The sequence below is a fragment of the Oxyura jamaicensis genome, chromosome 4, assembly GCF_011077185.1.
Source record: "Oxyura jamaicensis isolate SHBP4307 breed ruddy duck chromosome 4, BPBGC_Ojam_1.0, whole genome shotgun sequence".
Taxonomy (NCBI): Eukaryota; Metazoa; Chordata; class Aves; order Anseriformes; family Anatidae; genus Oxyura; species Oxyura jamaicensis.
In genome coordinates, this window is record NC_048896.1 from 37038805 (window position 1) to 37058175 (window position 19371).

General features: G+C 38.0%; 2 protein-coding genes and 1 long non-coding RNA gene across 5 annotated transcripts in view; 1 reads left to right on the forward strand and 2 right to left on the reverse strand.

Moving 5' to 3' along the window:
• LOC118165642 overlaps nt 1–1730 on the reverse strand; it is a 22282-nt gene extending 20552 nt beyond the window's left edge. Inside the window, exon 1 of the long non-coding RNA XR_004750152.1 lies at nt 1718–1730. This is a non-coding gene — a long non-coding RNA (uncharacterized LOC118165642). The remainder of the gene's footprint in view (nt 1–1717) is intronic.
• Nucleotides 1–7419, forward strand: part of PRIMPOL (primase and DNA directed polymerase) — a 16122-nt gene extending 8703 nt beyond the window's left edge. For all 3 annotated transcript variants that reach the window (XM_035323827.1, XM_035323829.1, XM_035323828.1), the window contains exons 6-13: nt 1186–1470; nt 3135–3297; nt 4377–4471; nt 4783–4869; nt 4945–5053; nt 5458–5540; nt 5623–5669; nt 6705–7419. In XM_035323827.1, coding sequence (XP_035179718.1) covers nt 1186–1470; nt 3135–3297; nt 4377–4471; nt 4783–4869; nt 4945–5053; nt 5458–5540; nt 5623–5669; nt 6705–7010 — 1175 coding nt within the window. In that variant the 3' untranslated portion in view covers nt 7011–7419. The remainder of the gene's footprint in view (nt 1–1185; nt 1471–3134; nt 3298–4376; nt 4472–4782; nt 4870–4944; nt 5054–5457; nt 5541–5622; nt 5670–6704) is intronic.
• Nucleotides 7370–18105, reverse strand: CENPU (centromere protein U). The gene is made up of 12 exons (XM_035323832.1): nt 17996–18105; nt 16868–16985; nt 15753–15855; nt 14943–15033; nt 13790–13865; nt 12650–12767; nt 12169–12247; nt 11285–11332; nt 9789–9850; nt 8360–8516; nt 7698–7846; nt 7370–7488 (listed from the first exon to the last, which is right to left on the reverse strand). The coding sequence occupies exons 1-11, from the start codon at nt 18044–18046 to the stop codon at nt 7709–7711; spliced, it is 1041 nt and encodes a 346-aa protein (XP_035179723.1). The 5' UTR covers nt 18047–18105; the 3' UTR covers nt 7370–7488; nt 7698–7708.
• Between the last annotated feature and the right edge of the window lie 1266 nt (nt 18106–19371).

Genomic DNA, 19371 nt, shown 5'->3' on the forward strand with positions numbered 1-19371 from the left:
ATAACTAAATTGCATTAGTCAGTTCTCTCAGTAGAAGCTTGAACTATTTATTCTAGTCCATTAGCTAAGTGTTTTGTGTCTCCACTGTTAAGTGAATTTGACATGTTTACTACCAGACTAAAGCATGTATTTAGATTGTGTATGCATGTTCTGCCTTTGCCTTTTTAACAAACGTTGAAGTCATGGTACAAATCCATTTTATAATTGTGATATGTTGGTTAAATCTGTGTAAGATATCAGTAATATTACAGTCGAGACTTTTGGTGTGTTTGGGGTGTTTTAGTAACCTATTTGACAAACCTGGCTTAAAGCTTAGCTTTATTCTGTGTGCAAAATACTTTGCTGTAGTATATATCTAGAAATGCAGACAATTTCATAAAGTAACCTCACAGAATCTTTATGAAATATATCTATATTCTTTGATGTGACATGAAGATTCTGGTCTAATATTTAACTTAAAAGAGCTAATATATTTTTCAGGCACATTCAATTGTTTTTAAATTCATCATTGCAATGTTGGTCATTCTGGAAGATGAACGGTCATGTCTTCAGTAATATCATTTCATAAGCATTTTGTCAGGAGTCATGCACAAAATGATGGCTTAAAATTGAGATCTTGTCTGTCAGAGTTTGTAACTGCAATGGTACAAGCGTCAGGATGGGTAGGAGAAATTATCTGAAAGCCACAGAAGACCTTTGTTTCATTTTTGCACTTTTAACTGAGATTTTGGTTCAGAGGTTTGGCTAGGGAAATTGCAGTGACAGCCTATGCATTTCTGTTTCACTATTTTATCTTTATTCCTAATGAGGTTATTTTCAAACCAGCTAATTTCTCCGTTCTCTCTGTTCCCGGAAATTAAATTGCAAATGGGAGGATTGTGGCCATATGTCACAATTAATACGCACAGAATTGTTTATTTTCTTATGTTGGAAAATTAAAAAAAAAAAAGGTATAAGTTATTGCCAAGCATGGGTTTCGTATTTACTAGCCAGAAGAAGATTGTGCACTGGGCTGGTCTAAAAGGTTTTTTAAAAAAAAATCCCAGAAGGGAAAGAAAACCCAAGCAACTACAACCACTTCCATCTTGGCTATTTTGAAAATGTTTGCACAGGAACTATTAAGTTCTTTCTTGAGTCACAGAGTTACCTGTTTTTTTGTTTTGTTTTGTTTTTGTTTTTTTTAAGGTAACTTTGTGAGAACCATTTTGCAGCCTGCCATAAGGTTAATGGAGGGTAATGCTGCCTCTGTGATTCCAGAAGAAGGAGCAGAACGTGTTTTCCAGTGTTCTTCATCAACAGTTGAAGCAGATGGTTCTCTTACAAACCTCACAGCAGCTGAAGATGCTTCCAAAGGTTGGCCAGCTCATCAAGCAAAGGAAATAGAAACATCACACCATGGAGAAAATCACGAATTTTCCTTTCTAATAGTAAATGATAAAGAAGGAGACAAGCAACTTTTTGTGGATCTAGGTAAATATAACAAATGCTTTTAAGCTTGTTTAGGATGCAGCAAAAGTTAAGAAATGATATGTTCTTTAATATTTGATTACAGTTTGCATGTTGTCCCTACGTTCAGAATTTAATTCAAATACAATACATGCTGAAACAATGGTCATAAATGCTGTACTCGTAGGAATTTTAGATTCTTTGCCCTTGGAACTTTTTATATTAATACATTTAATTATTTTGTTCAGAAGTTGGAAGAAACTCTTGCCACACATCTCTAATTTCATTCCTAAGGACTTAGTGCACCTATTTTGATTAAAAGGGGACAGCATATATTGCATTCTAATCATTTCAGCTGAATTAGAAGCTGCTTGATTACAGAACAAGTCTTACAGGTGTGGTCTTTTGTACCAATACACATGTGAACTTGAGGCTTCTTCCGCTGTTTGGAATGGCAGTTGTTGGGTTTTGATGACAGAATAGTAGAAATTAGGGCTGGGCACTTCATGCCCTAGCTGTTCCTTGCCTATTCATGGAATTAAAATGTTAAAAATCTCGAGGACCACAACACCCATGGTCAAACTAGAGTTTGAAAGTTCCACGCTCCTCCAACACTATCTGAATTCTCTGCCTTTTGCCCTTAGTGAAGTGAAAATACCTTAGCACACTTTGCTACAGCAGCGTTTTATGTTCCTGAAGACTGATTATCATGTTTTTCTTCTTTCCTTCTCTGAAGAATCCCCATTACTTCCAATTCTTCTCATGGAGTGCAGGATCATTTTTACTGCTGACCTCTTGAGTATGTCTGATTTGTTGTAACGTAGTCCCAAAGCTGGCCTTTCATCAGGCTTCTCCGTTACTGATTGAGGACTACTTTCTGCATCTACTGTTAAAAAATTCAATCAAGCATATAAGTGAATGGAAATTAAAGAAAAACAAACTGTTTGTTGTCAATTCACCTGTTAGGTATTTGATATCAGTCCCCTTAGATTAAACCATCAATATTTATGCTACCCACGTTACCACAAAACTGGAAGTCTAAAATCAAAATAGCTGGGGTACTGAGTTACTGAGGGTGCAGGCATAGACAGGGATGTGACTGTGTAGTTTGAGTTCTTTTAGTTCCTTTATCTTCATGAAAATTAAATGCAGTCTACAAATAAAGCACCCAGCGCTCCAATAAATTCTTAGGCAGATTAGGCAATGTTTACTATACTTTTAATTTTGTTGTTTGTTTCTGAGACTGGAATTAAATTTCCCAGATACGCTTTCCTGCACACTTCAGACAAGCGGTGTCTGCTATGCAGAAAACAAGAAGTTTGATGGATATGATGTCATTTTGGATTAAAATGACTTGGTAGTTTTATAAGCTTAGTTGTATTTCACAAAGTTACTGTGAAAGCACGATTTTTTTTTTAATACTGAAGATAAACCTTTGGCAATGGTAACATCAGAGTGATGCTGACCTAGATGTATTGGGTGTCTTAATTCTGTACTATGAAAAATAGCCATGTTTGCACAGCCTTGGCTGGCTGCATTTCTTCTGTGGGAGGTGAGTAGAAATCAGTGATAGTGTCCATTCCTGAGGACCTTAGTTGGGTCTAAGAAAAATAGTTTAATTTACAGACACTAAGTATCTTAAATCCTAGCCGGTACAGTTATGTTGTGAAATATTTGTTTTCCTGTAGGAGTTTATACAAAGAACAGAAATTTACGGATGTATAAATCATCAAAAGCAGGAAAAAACGTGATTCTGACAATAGCAGAGGATAATAAGTTTGTCCCTGCTTGTGAAGAGAATGTGTCCTTGGAAGAAGCATATTTTCTGTCCTCTTTGGTCTGCAATATTAGGTAATGATTTAGTTCCAGCAGAGTTTTAAATATTTTTAAATACGTATTTCAGCGATTTTTCTCCCCCAGCAGTTGCGAATAACTGCTATCAATGAGGAGGTATTCCAGGAACATTGTTACAGTGTAACTTAGGAGTTACCAGCAGAATTATTTTGGTTTTGGAGGAAAAAAAACAAAAAAATCTTGGGACTCAATTTTCTTCTTTAACCTACCTTTAAACATCCAAAGTCTGTTAAAAAGTAAAAAGGATTTTTGTACTTTTCCTTGTGCACCAGATTTCCCATACGTTACAGATACCTCCTCAGGTTGGTGATGGTCTCATAAAATAACCTCGGTTTTCTTATCTATATATATATTTTTCCTTGTACTGACTTGTGGCTTAAGATGTAATTACTGTAATTAGTAATCATTGCAGCAGAAAGGTTAAAATAGTACAAATCTCTGTATAATATTTTTATTCAAACTGATTTTTAGTGACTTCAGGTTTTGTAAAATGTTCATTTTCCTGAACTGGTGCTAGTAGCCTGATAGCATGCATAATGTAGCATATTCATATCACAGGTATCAGCTGAGTCTGATGTAAATATGGGTGAGAAATTCTGCTGCATCGAATTTAGGCCTTCTGTAATCAGCTGGCTTGCAGATAGCAGCATGGAAAGAAAAAACAGTTCATTGCAGACAGGAGAAAAAAAAAAGAAGAAAAAGAGGTTGAAACCTTTCAAAGGGTGTATTTGTTTAAATATTGCATCTAGAGCAAATACTGTAAGAGTGTGGAGCAGGAGTCTTTAAATGGCTCGTTCCTGGGATTTTTGCCAGGAAAGTTTTGCTTGTTTGCAGGAGGAAATCCTGCCCTCTGCTGCGCAGTCAGAGGAAACTGTGAGAAAGCACTGCAGGGCTGTGAGGTAGCAGCATACCTACTGGCTACTGGATCACAGCGTGGATGAGGCGAGAAGGGCTTCTCTGGAGGCTGCTCTCCTCAGCTACTCTGTTGTCGTAGCATGCTGTGGTAGATGTTGTTATGCCATACTGTACTGTGCTGTAAGAATCACACATCTTCCTTTGCCTTCCCTGTTTTTCAGCTCTGAGGGTGACACAAGAGTTCTGTCATCTAGCTTTTCAGAAGAGAGAAGAACATCTGCTTTTTTAAACAGTAAAACCACCAGAAGTGATAGAGGTGATAGAAGTGATAGAGCAAGCCTTTTCTCTGCCATATGGGGGGGAAGTATGTTTAATTTAGATGTGCTGTGACTTACACACCTGATAGCGTGTATGAGGGCCTTTCTCCTGCTACATTTCTGAAGGAGGCAGCACAGGGATGTCCTGATGGGTGCTCCACAGTGCTTGAATGTCCCCTCCTGGTCCCAGCTTTGATTTAAGGACCTGGTGTGAATGGTATCTATGGCCTATATATCGTGTAACAGCATGCAAGAATTATGTTACTAAAATTACAAAACCAGGATGAATGTGCGGCTTTTGTTTTGACAGAGTCCATGGAAGGTTATCAGGTTTCACCATATCCAGAAATCGATTATTTTGTTCGTTCTTTGGTTAATAAAGATGGAGTGCAAGGAGGTAAAAACCGCGTTACTATTTACAAACAAATAGTCTGCAGCAGTAGTTTTTAAACAAAAAAATATTTTTTTCCAGGGATACGGCAATGGAGTTATTTCTCTCTGGAGGAAATACTTGTGTATGATATTTCTGGTTACCGGTGGTGTGAAAATATTGGAAGAGCCCACAAAAGTAACAACATAATGTATGTTCGTTAACTGTTCAGTATTCATTCTAAGTTCAGTTTAAAACAGCTTTTTTTATTTTCCTGCTCAATTGTAATTCTATAAAAACACTGAAAAAATCTTATGGATAGAATAATCATCTGTTACAATTACTGCTATCTTACTCTGGGTGTGCAGTGCTATTTTATCCTTTTTTTCCCAAATTTATTGTGATACAAGGTCTTGACTTCATAGATAAGCCTGAAGCTTATTGGAAAAATGACAGACTATGTATGAAACAAGTATGTATTAAGTATGCCAGTGTGAAACAATATCCATAGTTTGGGGACAAACAAAATCTCTTCATTTAGCATCAGAGTTTCACATTGTATATATTTATTTTCTTTACATACTGCTACTAAACCCAAACTTATTTCATTTTTAGGATTCTGGTAGACCTAAAGAAGGAAGTCTGGTATCAAAAGTGCCACGATCCAGTCTGCAGGGAAAAAAACTTCAAATCACAAAGTATGTATCTTGTTTTCAAAGCAATTATCCTTAATACTTTTTGGAATCTTAACTTTAATTAAACACCTTCTCTTTGATTTAGGCTTTCCATTACCACCTGGGATATGTCTGCCTTCTCTCTTCAAAGAGGTATGTGCTTTTGTCTTATCAACATGCGAAAAGCAAAACCTTCTCTAGAAGTCACTGAAAATCCCTGCTACCTCAGGTAGTTTGTTGAGCTTCATACAGTAATTACACTATCATAGAGTAGCTCCGCACAGCAGCTCTGCTGTTGTGGTATCGCCATATATTCATTTGTAAGTTCTCCAGCAGCAGATCTAACACACACACAAAAAAAAAAACTGGCAGCCCAGAGAAAGCTAGATTACTAGAATAGCCTAACTCCACCTGGGACTAAAGATTTTATTCCGTCTTACTCTGGACCAGCAGTTCCCAGTGTAAAATCTGCAAGCCCACAATAGGCATAGCATGAAAAAACGACCCAAGTAAACCTTTGCTGTGCACATTCGACTTCATACGGGGTCAGCTAAAATATAAGTGTTCCTGGGACACTTGTGTCAGTCAAAATACTCTCAGTCAAAGTCAATTTTAAGTCAGTGACCCTCACATTTGAAGTTCACTTAATTGAATTTCAGTGTATAAAAGCAGTTACGTTTACCCACAGGGGCAGAATATTTGAACTGACCTGATGCTGACCTAGATTCTAAGCACTGTTCCTAAGTTTTTCCACTCAGTGGGTATTAAGAGTTGGCACTGCTGCAACTGCACTTTTAAAATTTCATACTCTAGAATGGCACATTAAGCTGTACTTAAGCAAAACATCAATAGCTATTAGCATTATTTCATAGCAAGTGTGATTTTAAATGCATTTTCAAGTCATTACACTATCTTTAGATAGACACTAAATTAAGTTTTAACCTTGTATTACTTTAAAAATCTGTGTACAATAGGCTATTTTTAGTTTGCTGGAAAAACAATAAGTTCCTTTTCCTATTGAAACAGGCTTCCATGGGTAATGTGGCTATAAATTAACACAGTGGAAAGTCGTGTTAACCAGCTTTCTATAGTATTCATTGTATGTGACAATTGCAGGAGTTCAGCACTAGTTTCACTTAGAAATATGGAAAACATTTTAGTGTGTAATAAATAATATGTTTCTAAAAGGAAGAAGATTATATGGTAACAGATCAATGTGGGAACACGGAAGAAAAAGCAAAACCCCAGTCTAACCCTGCAGATTTATCAAAAAGCTCGGTATCTCTTGAAGAAAGCATGTCTCAAGACTTCCAGTTAACAGACACTGAGTGGGACAATGCAAGCGATGACGCCTGTTTGGTAGAAGCTACTGAAGATGTGGAGCTAGCAGAAGCTGCAAATGACAGTCTGGATTACGGCATGGAAGACATTCCTGATGAAGTTCTTTTGGAAACTTTAAGGTCACAAGACATTTGCAACAAAGATGACAGCTAATCAGAAACTTGGCTGGCAAACAAACTAGTAGCAACAAAGCTTGCTCTAATACAACATGTGTATCACATGCCTTCTGTGAAAGATACTGTGCTGTGGCTCAAAAGCCCTCTTTGAGAGCTGTTAAAGAACTGACAAAGAACTAAAAGCATCCTTGCAACTGGATAACCTTAAACAGGCATGAAGAAGGTTACACTACGGCTAGAGAATACTGGCCTGAACATTTTTTCATGAAGGCTGCTTCAAGGAGTTTAGCACTTCTAAGACTTACTGCTGTGTGGTTTCTATTTTGTTAGCTGTTTGTCCAGCTTTTACTGATATGACAAATAATACATTTATTCACTTCCAGAAATGGGATGAAATTATTTATTTCAAATACAAATTTAATAAAAAAGTGTTTATCACTAGTTCATGTGTTCTCTTTGTAAAGTATATATTGTGTTCAAGATCACATTACTTAAATAACCCAAGATTAAAAATCATCTTTGACAGACCATAGGAAGTTTACTACCTTAACTGGAATTGGTATTTCATTCATTTCATTGACACTAAGTAAGCTCTTATACAAACTATTTGACAAGATAGAATCTATGATGAAGTCACTGACTTCATAAATACTGAAGACAACAATGATTAAACAAACTCAAAACAGTCCATTATAATAGTGATCACTTATTGTCAAAAAGTCTATTAAAAAGCACTTAATCTTTCTCTGATACCTTTCGTCTTTGTACGTCCAGAGCATCCTCCAGTTTCCTATTAATATTCTGAAAGTGTCTTTCTGCTCCTAGAATTCTCCGTGATTCCATCAGCAGAGCAGGTAGGCTGGAAGTTCCATACTGTTGTTGTTAAGGAAATAAAGTTACAGAGCAACATTTTTAATCTTGGGGAAACATAAATACAGATACATATGTGATTTGTTTACTATTCCTCTGCCTGAAATTGTGCAATGCCTCTTGCAGAAGTGAAGAACAGACAAGTTTAGATAATCTTTAAACAAGTTGATTGAAGTTGATTACTTGTTTCTCACTATTAATCTTTCTTCAGTTTCTATTAAAAAAAGCTAGACCTGAGGACAAAAGTTACATTTATGTCCTTTGAATTCCTGACATAGGCAGAATCAGATATCAGAATTTCTCCAAAATACCTGTTTCTAACATGAGAAAAAAAAGAGTGGGACTCTGGACTGCAGTTACAATAGTGATTCTCAGGTTGGTTCCATAAAAACAGCTAACAAAACACTGCAATTGAATGTAGGCTAAACATTAACAGAAATACCTGTCAGTCCAGAAAAAAAAGGGGGGCTGCTGATCCAAAACAGTTCAGAAATGCACGCAAAAAAGTGTACTCACTACCACTTTTTCTCTTGGGTTTTCTTCTCTGTAATCCAAGTAGTCCTGCTGTAGCTCCTTCAAATCAGTGAGGAATTGAACTGCTTGTGTCAAGGAAGATTTCCTCTCCTGTACCTCAGCATATTCTCTTTGTAGTTTTACCAGTTGTGATTCAGCTCTGAAAAAGATCAATGCTTTGATGTCTATATCAGAATATTTATTTCATGACTGACTGTGAATGTATTTCCTCTGAAGACGACTTAAGGAAAGGTAGGTCAGAAATATGAAGCATAGGTTAGTAGAACATACTGTTTCAATAGAAAAAAAGTAGTATATTATTTAAACTAGACCACTGGTCAAAATCTGAAAAAAAAGGGGGGGGGGGATAAAATAAAATAAAAAACCTTTCCCAAGTCTGACAGTATAGCCAATCTTTCTTAAGCACTTAAACCCAAAAACCAGTGAAGCTCCGTAACTATGCTGTGTGCTTCTGCAGACACCAGCCTGCAGGCTGAGGCGTTTGGTGCTTATACTGAAGCACACTCAGGATCCACAAACTAGATAATACTCCTCTGTCTAAACAAGCTGAGGGGCTCAATCTAACAGAACACAAACTGCCATTTTCATTTAAGCTTCTGAAATAACAAACAAACAACCTTTTATAAAATGATCAAATGATTAAAACACAAGAAATGTGAAGACAGCTTTCAGTCTGTGAGGGGGTTAAACCCAGGCTGAGGGATGCCTTTATTTCTTTCAGAGAAGTTTGTCCACAGTACTGCAAAGATAAAAAGACTCACGTGACCACAGAGAAAGGGCTTTTAATCTGCCTTTGTGTATCCATGTCTATGCAGGTCCCTACAGACTTGGCATGCATGTTACATTCAGCTTCAGTATAAATTTTATCCTCCTAACTAACTGGATTTGGGGAAGTGTAATGATTTTTCTAAAGAAAATAATTTTTCAGGTTTCTCTGTTTTATATCTAAATGGCTCTTAAGATTACTGCCATGTTGTAGAAGCATAACCGCGTAGCTCTGTGAGACAGCAGCAACCCATGTATTTAGAGGCATCCATGCTAAAATGAGATGAAAAATTCTCCTACCCTCAAAAACAAGCTCTGTACTGCCTCTGTAAGTTTTGATTCATTACCTTTGCAATTCCAATTATAACAGTGTTTTTCTTATGAACATACTGTCTGAAATACTGTCCTGGTGACCAGAATTACGTAAGAGAACTTTGAAGAAATACTCTAGGCAACTGTAACACAGAAAGGAGAGGTTATCCTGAGCTTTTGTAAGAACAGAAAGCAATACAGAACAGAATTAGTTCCATCAAAATAACTCTGAAGTAACATTTTTTTTTCCTTTGATTCTTATGAAATACTTGCTTTTTTCAGTTTTTCAGGCTATTATTGCACAAAAACATATTGTATATTATTAGAAACATACCCAATTAGCTCTTCTCTGACTTGCATCAGTCGCTGCCTTTTCTTTTTGATGTCTGCCACTACCTGGAACAAATAGTGAAGAAAGTCTTTGAACCTGTTTCAATAACTTCATAGGCAAACAACTCAAGTGTCACTGACTGTTTTCTTCTTTGAGGTTTCATATTTCTAGTTCAAGGCGTAGAAGATACCAGACCTTAAATAGCTTTACAGTGCTAAACTCTCATCCCCATCCAAAATGTCTCCTGAGGAACACTGGCTTTACAAGTGTAGAAAGGGAGTTGCGAGGATTTGAACTCAAATATGCTAAACTCCAGCAGGTTTCTTTGTTTAAGAATACAGACAAATACAAATGTATGTTCAGTATGACTGCCATAACTATGGAATTAAGTATAACTATATCCTTCTTTATTTTATGTCTCACAAAAGATTTAAATTTAGTAACTATAAACCTAAGTTTAAACAAATGTATAAGATACCAAAAAAGGGCAGCTAAGTGGCTGCCAATGCTAGAAGCATATTAAAATTTTCATTTTACAAAATAGCATCTCAACAAGATTTTTAGGACTTTTCATCTTTAGCATATTAATTGCCGCCTGACAGAATAAACTTTCCATTGACTTCAATTGCTAAAAGCTATTTAGTCATCAAAAAGGTTGCTGAAAAGGAGGTGTGTGCACTGTATGTGGTTGCTAGGTAGGTTAAATTGTTTAATAATTAAAAATAAAGCAATATCAAGAAACAGAACAAATTTCAATCTTATGTGTTTGGCCCAGTTGCTCTTTCATGCTTCCAATTACCAGGTTTGAAGGCAGAAAGCTCTCCAGATGCTTCTCACAAGAGAGATCAAGTGTACCTAAAGTATGCCTCTGGAAGATAGGGCCTAACCTGCTCTTAAATCTCTGCTATGGGGCCTCACCTCTCTCCTGAGGAAACCACTCCAATGTTTTCTGCTCCCCTACTAGTTTCTCCAACAGTCTTTATTTCTCTTGCTGCATTTCAAGCCTGAATGAACAGAGGAACTGCCTCATCTGAACAACGATCTACATGTCTTTAGGGAATGCATCTCCCTTAAGACTACTCTCCTTTAAACTAAACAATCTAATTCTATCCTCACAGATCTTTGCTGTTCTCTTCTGAATTCTATATTCATCTGTGTTCCTTGAAGGTGAGCTTCCATTATTTAATTGGTTCCCCAAGGGCCCCACCAGTGCTTGCTCAAAAAAATAAAACAAGAGTCTAATTCTCATGCATAAATACTTACACATTCTAATGTGTGTTCATTCTTTTTACCCCAGTACACCAGTAAATGTATGCAGTTTGAACCCCATCCTCTGGTGGTGCCCTATCCACTATTTGTGCAGTTGATTCTGTAGCACAGTGCACTTCTTTTTGTCAATTATTTTATTTCTTTCAGTCAACTTCTTGAAAGAAGTATGTAAGCATACATCTGTATGCTGTACATCTCAGTGACAGCCTGTCTTTCAGATATGTATTTACCTTAGCATTCTTTTTCTTCACGTTCTTTAATTCCTGGACTTCCGTTATCTGTGGAGGAAAAGAATTGTTACAGATTGATGATGGATCTGGATTTCACCTCTATTCTCCTAAAAATATGGTTGCCAGAATTAATTTGGGAAAAATACTTGGTAATAACCTAAAAAGTTATTTAATAAAACAGCTGCTCAAAGGAATATTGCAAGTGTATCAGCTGTGTATCAATTCTCTCCCCTCTCCTCATACCAGAGGAAGACTGCTACACAAAGTTAGTCATCTTGCTCCAGTTAGCCCATGTAATACTGCTGGTACCAATTACTGTAATACTACCTATCCCAATTTTTCCATAACTGTATATAAATGTATACATTTCATCATTTTAAAACTTGCTTATTCTAATGAATCACTTAGAACTATAGTTTTAAGATTTGTCCATTTTACTTATCACAACAGAGTCTGAGCTTATTTTACGAGTTGTAATTAGCAAGAATTCTGAGTCTTCCAAGCTAATATTTTTTTTTTGACAGTTGGGTTCACACTGTTAACTAAAAAGGATTATTTTCCATAACCTATGTTAGAGGCTTTAGTCAGGCTACTACACACCAGAGTAGCTGAGACACTGTATGGAAATTAAATTAACCTGTGAAAAATCCAGTCCAGGAGCTCTTAAAACAACGTCTTCCATAACTGTTTGCTTCTTCAAGTTATACAGCTCTCCAGTTTTACTACATGATATACAACGTAATGCACAGCTCTAAATTCATTACCACAAATATATATATGTGTGTGTATATATATATATGTGTGTGTGTGTGTATATATATATATATATATATATACATATATATATACATATATATACATATATTTTTTTACTGTATACTTACAAGATCAGTGATTTGGTCCTTGAAAGCAGAACAGAAGCCATTGACAGCTTTTCTGCAAATTTCTGGTTCTATGCTTTGTCTGGAGAAGGCAGGGGGATAAAACACAACCCACTTGATTTAGTAAAGGGGAAATCATAGCCAAAAACATTTTTTTTGAATACAAATAAAACCCAATGTTAAATAGCTATCAGCACAAGTAACTGTGGATCTTTCATATTCTAACAATAACCTAAGTTCTACATTGGAAAACATCAGCTGTGTTGCTGTTCTGTTTGGAAAAATATCAAATTCCTGGAGACCACTTCCTTAAGATCACACACAAATATTATTTGTATCACAGAAGCCTAACAATCATTAAAACAACATCAGAATGTAACTAAGCAATACTGCATTACCTAAGGGAAAGTCTATTTGCAAAAAAAAGTATGTAATTTGTTTATAAGACTCTGAACATTCAGCCAAAGGAAAGTAGAATATTTACCTGTAATTTGCTGTTATCTTTTCAAATTCAGCCAGAATAACATCCAGTTCTGTAATATCTCTGGAAGACCTTTTCAGACCTTTGGTACACCAAACCTCTACAGAACACGGGCTATTAACTGAAACAACAGAATAAAGATAAGCATTACACTGTTCAGTTACATGCTCTGAAACAGAAGTTATTATGCCCACATTAAAATTACCGTTATCTGAGAGTTATGAATATTTTAATACGAAACTTGGAAAACCAGAAATATCCATTATTTCAAGTTTTAGGCTGAGCAACTATAATATATTTATTTGGGTACACTTTAAAATTTGAATGAGCATTGACACACATCTTCTTTCTTATTCTTCATCATTTTGAAGAAGTCCAGAACATCATTACTCTAACTGATAAACTACCCAGTGACCTAGCTGTTTGAGCTGTAAAAACTATCTGCCTGAGTTTGGGCAACCTGCATTACTCAAAGAAACATGAATTGTTATATCGTATTTGTATAAGTTTTGCATTAATATCATATATGCTTAAAAATAAAAGGCTATATACAAATATAATATTATTGCAAAGTTTAAAGAATTAACAAATTCCACAAAAACGTCACACGCCCCCAAATGTAAATCTAGTACCTGAATGTAATGGGGTACAATTTGAAGGAAGCAAGATGACACATGAGAAACAGTTTCTTTGCATACCAAAAAAATTGCCACAGTCTTGAAACTCCCTGTCTCAAAGGTCTTTACAATAATAGTCGTGTCTCTGCTGTAAATCAGGGTTACTCCAAGCTGTGTCCCACAGTCTGGTGCTCCAGGCACCAAAACCAAGGGACATACTGGAATATGGATCCACACCCATGGGTCCGAGCTTCCCCCCAAAGGAAGCCAGGCTGCCTGCAAAGGGTGACACATACCTACGCTCCAGTGAGCAATAGGCAAGTCCAGGGATGCAACCCACAAGGATCAGAACTGTGTGGCACACCAGCCCCTCAATTTATCCATTGCTAATAGACCCAAATTAAAACTGCAACCTCCCAAAGCACTATGCTGCTACATATCAGAAGTTAGAGACTGCCAAGTTAAGGAAAAAAATTAATCTTCAATGATACAAAACTACACAAGAGTTTTGAAAGGTCTACTTTACCAGAAGAGCCTGGTGTGCTCTTCTCTGAAGGTTGCTGCTTCTTTTCCAACTGGGCTTGAGCAGTATTTGGAGCCTTCTGTGATATAAAAAGCAGATTAACTTTGAAAATAACTTAGGTGCACTCATTTAAAATTATGAGAGACAGCAATCAGGTAGAATGCAGGAAAGCACTGACTGCATTCCATGACTGCAACATCACTAAGTACCATTTACCAGGTCTGTTTCATGAGAATCGCAGCACAGCGATTACACTGCGCAGGGCCAGCAGCTGCTTGCCTGCACTAAGTGACACATCAGACACTGGTCATTTTAAGGAACATCTTAAGGAGCCTAAGGCCCCTCACTTCAGCATAGGCACCAATACCAACAGTTCTCTGACCTACAGCTCCTCCTTACCTCCCTTTTCACCTACATCTGTCCCAGTTCCTTCTCTGCTTAGAATTTCTGTCATGTCACAGAAAGCATTCAACAACAGTGCTGCATACGTGCAGTTCACTGATAAAAGACTATCATTATGTCCTGAGTTTTACAACACAAATTTCAACAATTCCAATGAATTTCAGTAGGTAAAAAGCTTTTAGACAAACTACTCCATTGCTTCTTCTATCACAGGCCTACTTTCTCAAAGCAGTTACTCTTACTCAGTAGACCCAAAAGCTAAGCTGGCCAAAATCATTTTACACTAATTACAGCCTAAGCATGGAAAAACACTCATTCAATATCAATTGTTTTTGTCTAATTCCAATGTATTTTCAAAATTAATTTTATCAATGAAAAAATAAATTCTCTTGTAAATATGCTCTTACTTCAATACTGAACAAGGGATTTATATACCAACTAGTACGGCATTCTTTAATAACATGTATTTCAGATGTAAATATACTCATTTAAAAGAAGAATATATATGTATTCTCAAATGAGCAATTAAAATGGACTACAGGACCCCAGCCATTACATTCTGCATTGAAATGGCCGCGTAGGTTTAAGCATTTCACTTAACACTTGGTCATCTCACAAGAGGACTAATTATCTGGGATACAGTTAAGTACTAAAAAGCAAATGAAAGGTCCTCCTCCCCCACTGTTATCCAATGCAGGCATGGCATCAAGGTAAAAATGAATTGACTGACACACTCATGCAATGCTCTCTGTACCAGATTCTCCTTAAGGGGCTCATCTGTAGAATCAGCTGAGTTGGACTTGCGAACATCACCTTCAGACATTTTAAAGTGCATTTGTTCACTAGGAAAAAAAAATCCACATGTAAATCAACTACATACAGAGAAAAATGATCTTCCATATACAAACAACAAAATCTTAGGGTTTGGGGAACATGTTGCACTGCTGTCTCTTTCAGTTTCCCCTATATAACTACATAAAAAATTTCAAGTGATACATAAAGGGAATAGAAGCTTTATCCATCAACAGCAAACCTTGCAACAATTCAGAAGTCTAGTGAGACAGACATGTTTTATGAGGGAGAAATTTTTAAAAATAGACACAAAATTATTATTTGGTATATGTTAGCAGGAATGGAGAAATATTCCTTTGGGGGCTAGAGGGCTGAGTGAAACAAACAAAAAACACGAAGAAATACACAACCTCATAGAAGTACTATTATTGTCTTAATTTTCCCCATTTTAAACTTTAAAGACACCAGGATTTAGAGGACTAATGAACACCTCACAAAGCCATCCTTTCATCAAAAAGAAAAAAAAAAAAAGATACAGTAACTATAGTAACTACTTAAATCAATGTACTACTTACACAAGACAGACTCCAGTTCATTCTCCCATTTCTTGTTTTTTACATTCCCAGATTTTACTTACTCTTGGTTTCTCATTTGGGAGATTTCAGGTACCTGTTTAATAAGCAGTTAGGGAAACCCGACAAACAAAACATTTTCCCCATGTAATCTAAAATAAATAAATAAATAAACGCTGGCAATTATTTTTTCACCAGACCTTTCTGCCTTTTTCCTTTGTGGAGCTGAAACGTGACTAAGTGATTCGCTTTCTGAATGTTCCTCTCCATAAGCATCCACAGCAGTACTGTGCAAAGGGTGATCTGTGAATAACAGAAAATAAGCTGTATGAAAACTGTTCCCATTTGTTGGGGCAAAGAGCATGGGTGTATTAACATTGCCTGCCATTCAGCATTCAGTTAAAATTTTTGTGGCCTGCTTAATTATACAAAGGAAGTCTTGTTAAAAGTATTATACACATTTTTCTAATCTTCAAATAGTCAAAGCATCATAGTTTCTATCCTCACCTACCTGCTACTGGTAAGAACTAGAAAACAAGACGTGAGGAGCAACTGAAGGAACTGGGGCTGTTTAATCTGGAGAAAAGGAGGCCGAGGGGAGACCTCATCATGCTCTACAAGTACCTGAAAGGAGGCGGCTGCAGCGAGGAGGGCATCAAGTGTGACAAATGATAGGATACGAGGCAATGGCCTCAGCTTGCACAGGGGAGGTTTAGATCAGATATCAGGAAGAATTTCTTCACAGAAAGGGTGGTTAGACTTTGGAACAGGCTGCCCGGGGAGGTGGTGGAGTTGCTATCCCTGGAGGAATTTAAGAAACATGGGGATGTGGAGCTTAGGGAAATGATTTAGTGGTGGACTTAAGTTACGTTTGAAAATGGCAGAACAAGATCACTGTGAACTTCTAAGCTTGCTGCCATGTATATTCTCTTCAACAATTTCACTTCATGATTTGTGTAATTTAACAAAGAATAACTTAAGAAATTGAACCTCCCCTTTTAAATGTAAATTCTTACACAACTGCAATGCCATATTGTAAGAAATTCTACTATTCACGCTATAAAACTTGAATAGCCAGTATTTTTCCATCAAATTTTACTTGGCATATATTACTACATTATTCTATTTACTTCCTAAATGACAGAACATAACATCTCCCCCTCAAAAAAACAACAAACAAAAAAAACCCTCTCTGCTCTCTCTCCTGCCCATAATTTCTGCTGGCACAGGAACAGTACCTTTTCCTCGAGACAAAACATCTCAGCGTTTACATGTGGTTAGTTCATTAAAATCATACGTTTAAGTTAATACTAACCAAATGAATCGTCAAGCTCCTCAAGCTGATTTGCTTCAGCCACCTTCAATATCCTTGAGACATCTGGTTCCTCGGGTGGAAGTAATTTCCAACGAGGACGGGAGCTGCTTTTGTCATCCTGGAAGGGTATGAAATGAATAGCTAGCTCATCCAAACTTCTTAGCATATCGCAGACTGAATATGACAATGAATTTCAAGAACTTCTGTCTAGAAGTACGTTTAACCTGTAGTGACTGCTAAGCTGTATCTGAGATAAAGTATTTGAAGCATGCACTTTTTTCCTCAAGCTATGTTTTATTTTCTCTGAAAAGTGATGGTATGAAATTAGCATACACAGCTATTTTATACTATACTGTAGCAAGAAATTTGCCTTATTTTACAAAGCCAAGTGTATATGCCTAGAGATCTTAGAACAACTGGATATCAGTATCCAGTTTCTGTGATCTGTGGCCTTTTCCTTTTCAGGCATTAAAATGCAGTCATCTCTGCAATTACGTGAGATTCTGTCTTTGTCCAATTTAATGATTTTCGTTTTCACTTTTCAAAGTGTAACTCTGTATAGAAGATGGAACATGCAGGCCAAGCATTTCATGGACACTTCTGGACAACAGGAAGGTAGGGGAGAATGGCATTACTTTAGCAAATATTTTTAAGTGGGCTACTCACACTGTAAATATGGGAGTAAGTTTCCTCACTAATTTGGGCGTACATTGAGAAGGAATTAGAAGAAAACGTTGACTTCCCAAGCTTTTAAACTTACTGGCACTGAGCAGCACCTCACGGGTTTTACGCTACTGAACACATCAGCTATTTCCTCTTTAAGCTGTTCTCTTTATCTTTACTAAGTTGTTTTCAAATTTTTGCCTATTTGAAAGTCAGTGGTTCATTTTGCCTGACAATATACTGCTCCCAAAGAAAAACAAACAAACAAACAACAAACAACTTCACAACCTGTACTAAACCTGCACAGCCCGTGCTAATTTGTGGTCCCAGAGCAAAGCTCCCAACATCTGCGCAAGCAAAGTCCCGTGTTAACATACACTCATCAGCCTCCACAATCGATGACATAAAAGTATGGTAAAACAATGAATAACTTGTTTCAGTTAAGCTCATAATGGATAAATTTACCTTGAATTCATCTCTGGGATGATTTTTCTTCATCTTTTTCTTAGAGGACATTTACTATGAAGCGTAGTCGCCTAAATATGCAACTGAAGATAAGGCTGTCCGCCTCCCAGAATAGTCCTGAATACAGATCTGCTTTCCTCGTCTTGATACTTGGGACAGAGAGAAAAAAACATTTGTTAACTCCACAGTTTACACGCAACTTCTTGTCCGAGCAGCACAGGTCACGTCATGAGATCAGCACAGGAAGGAGATACAGCTATTAACCAAAGCATGACACCACATACACCCTTAGATTTGTTTCGCTGCCGCTGTCCCTTGCCCGGAGGGCAGCCTCCGGCAGATGTCCCCCCGTTAAACCTCCCCACGCGGCCGCTCCCCGCCGCCCCGTCCCGCCCCAGCCTCGCCTCACGTCCTCCAACGGCCGCCGCCGCCTTCCCGCCGCGATTCAAAGCGGCGCGGGGCCGAGGGCCGGGCCGGGCCGCGCCGCCTCCGGAAGGGGAAGAAGGGGAAGGGGAGGGCGGCTGCAGCGCCCTGACAGGCCCGGCACGGCACGGCACGGCTCGGCCCGCCTCGGGGAGGGTCGGTCCGCCACTGCCGGCGCACCGGTTTCTATTCTGAGAGATTACCGAGGAGGAGACGCTCCTTTCGGCACGGCCCCAAGATTTATTAGTATGCCGCGCCTGTGTAGGATGCCTGCTCTCCCACCCCTTTGCAGGACCCGATGGATCTGTTTGCATGGGTCTCGTTGCATGTGGAGCAGCTTCAGAAACCGTGACTGTATAGACACACTTATGGGGCCAGGCATCGCTTGGCTCCGATTTCCTATCTAGAAAAGTGAGCGAATTAGATCATTTCTACAAAGGCAGCCTGAAATCTGAGGTGAAAAGCTAGCCACAGTTTGCACAAAATCAATTCCAAACATACAACAATACTGCTTGCTATAATAACATGCTAAGAAAGTAGTATTCAGGTTTAAAACTTGTAATTCCTGATCTCTGCCATGCAGTTACAATTTACTCAGTAAGAACTGCAGGATATCCTGAGTTGGAAGGGACCCACAAGGATCATCGAGTCCAACTCCTGGCCCCACACAAAACCACCCAAAAATTAGATCGTGTGTCTGAGAGCATTGTCCAAACACTTGAACTGCATCAGGCTCAGTGTCATGACTGCTTCCCTGGGAAGCCTGTCCCAGTGCCCGTCCACCTCTGGGTGCAGAACCTTTCCCTAACCCCCAGCCTGACCCTCCCCTGTCCCAGCTCCATGCCGTTCCCTCGGGTCCTGTCGCTGTCCCCAGAGAGCAGAGCTCAGCGCCTGCCCCTCCGCTCCCCTCGTGAGGGAGCTGCAGGCCGCCATGAGGCCTCCCCTCAGCCTGC

Coding starts and splice junctions, on each gene's coding strand:
- CENPU (XM_035323832.1), bottom strand. CDS start 18,046: ATGTCCTCTAAGAAAAAGATGAAGAAAAATCATCCCAGAGATGAATTC. Junction 16,986..17,995: donor ATCCCAGAGATGAATTCAAG/GTAAATTTATCC, acceptor ATACCCTTCCAG/GATGACAAAAGCAGCTCCCG. Junction 12,248..12,649: donor AAGATAACAGCAAATTACAG/GTAAATATTCTA, acceptor TGCCTTCTCCAG/ACAAAGCATAGAACCAGAAA.